Below are 9,347 nucleotides of genomic sequence, written 5' to 3'. Positions count from 1 at the left end.
ATGCACAAAAGAAAGTCTGAAGCAGACACTAAGGGAGAAAAAGCCAAGGTGGAGGAAGAGCCCCAGAGAAGGTCTGGAAGTTTGTCTGCTAAAACTGGTCCTCCAAATCCAGGGCCCAAGCCTAAAAAGGCCCCTGCAAAGAAGAGAGAGAAGGTACCCAAGGAAAGATGGGGAAATCAGATGCAGGCAAGGATGCAAATAACCCTGCAGAAAATGGAGACGTGAAAACAGACCAGGCACAAAAAGCTGAAGATACAGGAGATTCCAAGTGAAATGTGTGCATTTTTGATAACTGTGTACTTCTGCTGACTGTACAGTTAAAATAATATTTTTATCAAGTTTGATAAATATGCAGAATTTCGTTTTATTTATTTATTTTTTTCATTTTCTTGGTTTTTTGAAACAGTGTTTCTCTGTGTAGCTTTGCAGCCTAACCTGGCACTCACTCTGGAGACCAGGTTGTCCTCAAACTCACAGAGATCAGCCTGCCTTTGCCTCCGGAGTGCTGGGATTAAAGGCGTGTGTCACCAACACCCAGCTTTGATTTACCTTTTTTTTGTTTTGTTTTTTTTTTTTTTTTTTTTTTTGGTTTTTCGAGACTGTTTCTCTGTGGCTTTGGAGGCTGTCCTGGAACTAGGTCTTGTAGACCAGCCTGGTCTCGCACCCACAGAGATCTACCTGCCCCTGCCTCACGAGGGCTGGGATTAAAGGCATGCACCACTAATGCCCAGCTGATTTACTTTTTTTAATGCTATGCTGTTTTGGGGTAGGGAAGGAACATGTGTCAGAAACAAAATGTCTCCTAAGCTGGATTAATTGATGATGATTGATGGAAAACTTCTTTCTGTGACAATTTAGAAAGTCCCCTCTTGGCTCAGGAGAGATGTACTAGTGTTGACATATGTGGCCACTCCAGCACAGAATGCCTTGTGTGGGAAAACTCCAAATTCATTTTTATATCATCTTTCCCCTGTACCATCAACATAGATTAAATCCCTTAAAACCAGAGACCTGTTGGCACCTGACCCTCTAAAATAGGTTTTGCTGGTTTATTGGGCAATCTGGACTTTGCAGTGAAAATAATATCCTCAAAAGAGCATTGGTTCCTTTTATATACAAGATTGTGTATCTTCAGAATGACAATTCTGCCATTTTCTTTTTATTTCCTGAATGTCAGTGTCTGCTTGTCAAAAGCTGTTAAACAACATCCTTAATGTGAAATGTCAACCCTCACTCTAAGCTCTTCCCCTTTTCAAAGCATTGAATGTAGACTTCACTAGGTCTTATAGTTGCATTCTGATTTTGATAGTCCATACAAGAAGGGAGTTTGGAAGTTCTTATAAACTGTTACTGATTGTGTGCCCACATCCTGCATGAAATACCATGATTGTTTATGTAAAGCATCTTTAATAAAGGTGAATATGGTTTGGATTGGGGGAAAAAAGGAAAATAGGAGGGGTGGCAGCAATCAGAAGGAATAGGATGACCTTTGGCAGCCTGAGCGGAGGCTCATGTCACCAAGTAGTGAAGACCACATTTTAACTGGGTTCAACAGCAAAATTGGAGAACTGAGAGGGTGGGGCAAAAGATCTGTTTGTGCTTTAGGTCTCCACAAAAGCAGCAGTGATTATATCTGATCAATATTGAAAGCCAAAGTTAAATATACAAAGCCACTATAGTGTGTAGCTATAGACTGGGTGGGGCCATTGAGTGGGAGGGTCTGCTGGAATGATGGGAAAAAGGTAGAAGACCTGGGAGGAACCTGGATGGAAAATATATTTAAGTCAGGTCCTTGGACTGGAGTTTCACAGAGTAGCAGCAATCTGTTGAAGACAGGAGTTCCTGCTGATCTCCAGGGTAAGTTGGCCATTTTGGGTCAATGGTGGGGTGGGAGGATGGCTGTACCATTCTGTACTAGCAACAGCAATGAATGAGGATCCTTTCCCCCACATTTTCACAAGCCTGAGGTGTTGTTGTTTTTCATGTTTTTGGCATTTCTGAGAAAGTTAAAAATCTCAAAGCAATTGAAATTTGCATTGATTGGATGGCTTTAGATAAGGAAAGGTTTTTTTGTTTGTTTGCTCTTTTGAGGTCAGGTCACTCTAAATATTCCTGTGTGTCTTAGATCTCCCTGTGTAGACCAAGTAGTGCAAGACCTCTCAGATATCCTCCTGCCTCTGCCTGCTGAATACTAGTATTGAAGACATGTACCACCACACCCAGCTAGTTTAAATTTTTATTTTATGTCTTTGTTCATGAGTTAGGGATTTTCAGTGTAATCCTGGATGTTCTGTACCTCCTATTTTTTAAATATGCAGCCCTCCAACTCAGAGATCCTCATGCCTCTGCCTCTCTAGGTATTGGATTAAAATATGTATGTCAGCACGCCCTGTTCTTTTTTTTTGCTATTTCAAGACAGGGATTCTCTGTGTAGCTTTTGAGCCTATCCTGTCCCTGGATCTGGGGAATAGGCTGGCCTTGAACGGATAGAGATCCGCCTGCCTGTGCCAGGAGTGCTGGGATTAAAGGTGTGCACGACCAATGACAGACCCACGCCCTGTTCTTACATTTCATTTGAGAAAACACTAAATCAGAGATTTTGCTGTCCGTGCTTCCCTAGTGATGGGATTAAAGGTGTGTATCATGGACCCCTGTTACTATAGTTGTTCTTATATTTCATTTGAAAAAAATTCAAGGTCATCGGGGGCTATAGAGCAAATTCAAGTTCAGTTTAGGATCCACAAGACTTTAAAATGGGGAAATTCAAAAAAGTTATTAATCAATATAGACCATTGGCAATGTCTTCTAGAACAGAATTGCTCTCCCGTCTCAGGGTTATAGCAAGAGCAGATGTAGGACTAGTGTCCCTTAAGTTGTTAAACAAATAGAAAATGCCCAGAAAGAACTCAGAATAAATATCCAGTAAGGACAGAATGTCTTCATGAGTTTCTCAGTAGCATCTAAAGGGAGTGGAAAACACACCCTCAAGGGATCCAAGTCCATAATCTCATAATGGATGAGGTTTGGGACCAGAAGTTCATGGTAATTCTTAGTCATAAAATGAGTTTGAAACCAGCCAGTGCTATAGAAACCTGGTGACAGTCTTTGATATTCCTGGAGACATAACCCTTTGAATCAAGAGCTCTGAAGGTTGTGAAATGTCACAACCCAAGTCCATGTTGTGTAGCTTGAGTACTTGAGTTTTATTTCCATGCTGCACATGATGAAAGGGGAAAAACATACATTTTTTTCTTACATCCACAAATGTTCTCTGGCAGGATATGGACCCAATGCTTAGACAAACACACATGGAATAATAATTTTTTCAATAATTTTCATTTTTTTTCCTGTATCTCCCTGTGTTTGGACACAATGTTGGACAAGTCCACTATCAATGAGACTCAAGTCACCCTGCTTTTGAAAATTTGAATATGTATAGCTTTTATAGATGACAAGGAAGGTTTCCAGGATTTAGAAAGTAAACTGACAAAACCCTTGACATGGTTTTCCGAAAAAGTAAGATGTCACTTGGAGCTATTGTATTCCTGCAATGGGAGCAGCTGGAACCCTTGGAAACAAACTGATGGTTTCCTACCACTGATTAAGTACACTTCAGTCCCTCAAAATGGGGTGCCACCATTCTCTTCAGAATACCCAAATACCTAAGGGCAATCAATGAACAGAAGAAATCCAGACACCATCAGGGGGCCTTGGGAAATTTATGTAGAGAAGAGAGGATCTACAGGAAGCTAGGGGACCTGGTAGAGTTTCTGGGAGGCACAAGAAGTGAGAGGGAGGATGGAAATTGTTGCAAACAATGAGGTAAGAATCTTAGCAGCCCTTGACAATACGAAGGGGTGCCTAGCCAAAGGAAGAGCTGAATAGGATCCCTAGAAGCAGGTTAAGTAGAAGTCCATTTTTTGATATGGGCATCGACACGTGGAGCCCCAATTTATACAGGGAGGGATACTGAAGAGGTCGAGGCCAATTTTCTCTTGGCATTCATTTTCCCATAAACATGTCAATCAGCAAATGTTATATAAATCACGATTACTTCTTGAAGGATCTGGTGATCCACTCTTAATGCCAGCTGTCAGGAAACTGAGGCAAATAATCTCTGTGATTTGTAGGGCCAGCCTGGTCAACATACACAGATCAAGAAAAAAAGAATAATTAAATCAGCTAGGATGTGGTGCTGCCTGCCTTTAATCCCAGCATTTGGACATCCCTGAGATGGATGTTCACCTGATCTGCAGAATGTGTGCCATGACAATCATCAAAGCTATACAGAAAAACCCTGTGTTGAAACCCACTGAAATGGAAAATCACATCAATGAGATTTGGTCTCCATAGTGTACAGCAGAGATTGAGTGGCTCCAAATTTGTGTCAAGATGAAGGATTTGAGCATCTTCTGTTGGAAGGAGACAAAGAATGCGAGGACCTTTGCGTCTCCTGTTTGGAGCCATTTCAGCCCATGATCTTAGATTAGAATGCAATAAAAAATGTGTACAGGAAAAATGCAACAACCTAGTAGTCTTCAAATGAGCTCTGAAGGAAGTGTGTATGTGGTGGGTGTAAGTGCAGGGGACCTTGGTGGAAGAAAGAGGGCCATTGGGGAGGAAGAGCCTTGGGCAGTATTCTGGAGCTGGTGTGTGTGTTTGGAGAATGAGGTCTACTATATGCCTTCCAGATAGAAATTGGGTCAGTTTTAACCTCAGGAGCTGTTTGCAAGTTTATCTCTTCAATGTGAGCACCAAAAACCAGAGAAGGGCAGGGATTGTGGCAGAGCAGAGAAGAGTGTTGGTCAGGCCCCAAGCTATGTGCCCAGCTAATATGTGATTGTGCTCTCTTGTCTACAAAGTGAGAGTTCTAAGCCCACCATTGTATATGAATCCTGGAGAAATTGATGGAGGCCTTGACTTTTGAATCTAGGGACTCTTGGTCTTCTTTTATCTATTGCCCTTTACTACGAGCACTCCATTGTTGGAGGAATTCCCAAAGGTATTTCCCATAACATTGTGGACCGGAGTGAGGCTCCAGATGGCCCAAATAGAGAGGGCAGAGTGTTGGTAACATGTAAGACAAGAATGTCTCCCAGGATTGTCTAAGGCAGAGAAGGCTCATCCCCATTAAAAAGGGAGAATCTTGGTGCCAATATGTACCACATTTTCCCTCCCAACACACAGGAGACAGATGATAGGGGAAACTCAGTGAGTTGTAAGTGTTCCTGGTTTCTCTACTGAGATCCTCACAGGCCTAGAGAGAGAGACTCTGTCTCTATTTAAAATAAGAAAATGAATTACGGTTTGAAGTAGAGTAAAAGAGGAAGATTGCTGGGCAACTAGCTGAGTAGACACAAATTGTGAGATGCTCAGTGCCCGTTGAAAGACAAATGTGTTTGTCCAGGAATTCCATGTGGTCAGCATACGAAAGCGGATACCTTCAAGCCTCTGTTAGTTTTCTATTCTTAAACCAAATCATCACTGAATAAATATTCGAAATAGAGAAAGATATCCTGTCCTGGCCAGGGTTCCTTAGCGTGGGCCTGAACACTGAGGGAGGCTACATGGTGGGGGTCTGCCTAATGTTGGGGATAATATGTGTGGGTTCTTGGTAGATATAAATTTAAGGTCATGTCCTTGGAGTAGAACTTCAGTATAGTTGGGCTCTGGGTTAGTGATAAGATGGGTGGAGACAGGATTCTGTCCATACTGAACTGAGGAATGAGAGAGAAGTAATCAAGTGGTGGTTTTTATTGATTAAGAATATTTAGTCTGGGTGGGGGTGGGTGTCTCCCGGGCCCCAGGGTCCGGATTTAGGCGTGGTCTCCCCGGTGCCCCCACCCCTCCGCTGGGAGGGAACCCTGCTGGAGCACCCACCCAGGCCCATGCTCTCACACCCAGGCCTTCCCAGGAGGGGTGCTCCTGCACCTTGTGTCTTCCTGCTCTCTTCCTGGGCACTCGCCCTGAGAGAGGACATGGGAGGAAGGGGCTCCCGCCTCCTGCCTCCCGCCCAAGGCCTGCGGCTTGAGCCATTTTGATTTTTGAGTGGGGTGTGAGCCAGGTGGCACTGTAGCACCGGGTCGAAATGCTTCTTCCCTAGAAGCCAAAGCTTTGCCTAGAGGCTCCTGGTTGCCGCAAGGGACTCTCCCCAACAGACCATGCTGCGCCGCGACCCCCGGGGCCCTCCACTAGCCCTCTGGCCCCCACAGGTGATGTCTTGTCGCCTGAGCTCTTCTCCGTGGCTCAGCAGGAAAATAAACTTTAATGCTCTACTCCCACCCGACTAGGAGAAACGGGTTGATCCTTTCCCCTGGCTCCTTCCTACTTCTGGGAGGCGCAGAAGCTGCTTGCTCACCACACAAATGCTATCACACCTTTCCTAAATCTGGCCCTGGGAGCAGTCCCTGCAACTAGCCCACTAGATTAGGAGAATATTGGAACTAAAAGGAAACTTTGAGACAAACGAATTTACTGGTTCTACCATGCCTGGAGCAATCTTCCCCCAACCCCCCTCCAAAGGCTTAAGCAGCTAGTGCCTGGATTCCTAAGATGCCCCTCAAACTCTTGAATTTAGCTAATGTTCCTTACCCTCCCTTCCCCCTCATCCCCCACTCTTGTTCCCGCATTCATTTTTTTTTTTTTAAATCATCAGGGAAAGTAGAGCTACAAGGAAAATTGAACACTCGGTCCCCAAAAAACAAATGAGTCGGAAAATTCAGATTCGGAATATTCCACCCCAGCTCCGATGGGAAGTGCTGGACAGCCTGCTGGCCCAGTATGGTACAGTGGAGAACTGTGAGCAAGTGAACACAGAAAGTGAGACTGCAGTGGTTAACGTCACCTACTCCAACAGGGAGCAGACGAGGCAAGCCATTATGAAGCTAAATGGCCATCAACTGGAGAACCATGCCCTGAAGGTCTCATACATATCTGATGAGCAGTTAGCTCAGGGTCCTGAGAATGGGCGCCGTGGTGGCTTTGGCTCTCGGGGCCAGCCTCGGCAAGAATCACCTGTGGCAGCAGAGGCCCCAGCCAAGCAGCAGCAAGTAGACATCCCCCTCAGGCTCCTGGTGCCCACGCAGAATGTAGGTGCTATCATTGGCAAGGAGGGTGCCACCATCCGCAACATCACAAAACAGACCCAGTCCAAGATAAAGGTGCACAGGAAGGAGAATGCTGGAGCTGCGGAGAAGGCCATCAGTGTGCATTCAACACCCGAAGGCTGCTCCTCAGCATGCAAGATGATCTTGGAGATAATGCACAAGGAGGCAAAGGACACCAAAACGGCTCACGAGGTTCCCCTGAAGATCCTGGCCCATAATAGCTTTGTGGGGCGACTCATTGGCAAGGAAGGGAGGAACTTGAAGTAGGTTGAGCAGGATACAGAGACAAAGATCACTATCTCATCGCTCCAGCATCTCACCCTCTACAACCCTGAGAGGACCATCACTGTGAAGGGGGCCATTGAGAATTGCTGCAGGGCTGAGCAAGAGATCATGAAGAAAGTTCGAGAGGCCTACGAGAATGATGTAGCTGCCATGAGCTTGCAGTCTCACCTCATCCCTGGTCTCAACCTGGCTTCTGTGGGTCTCTTCCCAGCGTCATCCAGTGCTGTCCCTCTACCTCCCAGCAGCGTCACTGGGGCTGCTCCCTATTGTTCCTTCAAGCAGGCTACTGAGCAGGAGATGGTACAGGTGTTCATCCCTGCACAGGCTGTGGGCGCCATCATCGGCAAGAAGGGGCAGCACATCAAACAACTCTCATGGTTCACCAGTGCCTCCATCAGGATCGCACCACCGGAAACGCCTGACTCCAAAGTTCGAATGGTTATCATTACTGGACCCCCGGAGGCACAGTTCAAGGCTCAGGGAAGAATCTATGACAAAATAAAAGAAGAGAATTTCTTTGGTCCTAAGGAGGAAGTAAAGCTGGAGACCCACATACGGGTGCCAGCTTCAGCAGCTGGCCGGGTCATTGGCAAAGGTGGCAAAAAGGTAAATGAGCTGCAGAAATTGACTGCTGCTGAGGTGCTGGTGCCAAGAGACCAGATTCCGGATGAGAATGACCAAGTCATTGTTAAGATCATCGGGCATTTCTATGCCAGCCAGATGGCGCAGCGGAAGATCAGAGACATCCTGGCTCACGTTAAGCAACAGCACCAGAAGGGACAGAGCAACCAGGCCCAGGCCCGGAGGAAGTGACAGCCCGTTCCTGTCCCATTGGCTCCAGATCAGCAGGCAGAATGCAGAACTGGAGGGCAGAGGGGCAGTGTGCTCTTCCCAGCACGCCTGAGAATGAGTGGGAATCGGGCTTTTGGGTCTGGCTGGAGATCAGGCTTGTCAACTGTCTTGAGAAAAATGTTCCAGTGAGGAACCCTGATCTCTTGTCCCCAATTAATTCAGCCACGTGGCCACCATGGCGCACCCCTTGGAATGTCACCATTGCAGTTATACCTTGGGTTGCTTTTAAACGTGGATTGTTTTTGAGGAAGTTCTCCAGTCTCCATCAGAAAGATGGGTCAGATCCCAGTGGGGAAGAGAAATAAAATTTCCTTCAGGTTTTATAAACCTCAAAGGATAGTTAGTTTCTTGACCCTAGGACCTTTCTAACCTGACTTCTTGGTTAATTGATAAATTCCTCCCATTCTTAATGTCTTGACCAATACCTTACAACTTCCTGTATTCATTTACACTGTTTTTAGTCTTGTGACTATGAAGGGTGGGGGGGGTGGCTGGGCCACAGCTTTGTTTACAATATTAACTCTATGGAGAACACCTGTCATCAGTGCTTTAATCCTGATTCTTCCTCAACATACCAATGGGAACAGCAAGATAGAAAGGAGAGAGATAATAAAAAATATACAGTAACCCACGTTTAAAAGGAGCCCTCGGCTGAGGATAGAGCCCAATGGTCAGAGTCCTTTCCTGGCATGTTCAAGGCCCTGGCTTCCATCCTTGGTATCACAAAAAGGAAAAAAACAGCTTGCCCTCATGGGTGAGCTATTGCAGATCACCATCTAGAAAAATTGGCACAACAGAAATTTCTTTTGGTCAGCTGGAACTTCCCCACCAAGACTCCCTAATACCATTATGTCAATCTAACTCTGGGGGTTCTTTTGTGCCCTGGTACACGTGGTACATGCTCAACAGGGTGAGGGCTGACCAGTGTCCCTGATTCCTATCATTCTCATGCAGATTTTATATTTTTTTTTATGATTGGATATATGAGCTCCGGGAAAGGGGGTGTAAGCTCCCTCTGATAATGTCTCAGTTCCATGGAGGAGTTGAGTGGCCCAAAGGTGCTCTCACTCCAACCCATCTGCTCTTATAAGGGCTGAGGCAGGC

General features: G+C 45.6%; 1 protein-coding gene and 1 pseudogene across 1 annotated transcript; both read left to right on the top strand.

Annotated features, from left to right (window-relative positions):
* On the top strand, positions 1–289 carry LOC100754668 (annotated as a pseudogene).
* Positions 290–3,817: 3,528 nt separating this feature from the next.
* LOC118239813 (insulin-like growth factor 2 mRNA-binding protein 1) lies at positions 3,818–8,204 on the top strand. The gene is given in 2 exon segments (XM_035453826.1): positions 3,818–3,822; positions 6,656–8,204. Coding segments are annotated over 2 exon segments (1,554 nt in total).
* The last annotated feature ends 1,143 nt before the right edge of the window (positions 8,205–9,347 follow it).

The sequence above is a fragment of the Cricetulus griseus genome, unplaced genomic scaffold (assembly GCF_003668045.3).
Source record: "Cricetulus griseus strain 17A/GY unplaced genomic scaffold, alternate assembly CriGri-PICRH-1.0 unplaced_scaffold_32, whole genome shotgun sequence".
NCBI classification, from domain to species: Eukaryota; Metazoa; Chordata; class Mammalia; order Rodentia; family Cricetidae; genus Cricetulus; species Cricetulus griseus.
The sequence above is the reverse complement of the archived record's forward strand: the minus strand, read 5'-3'. Positions and strand labels throughout refer to the sequence as shown.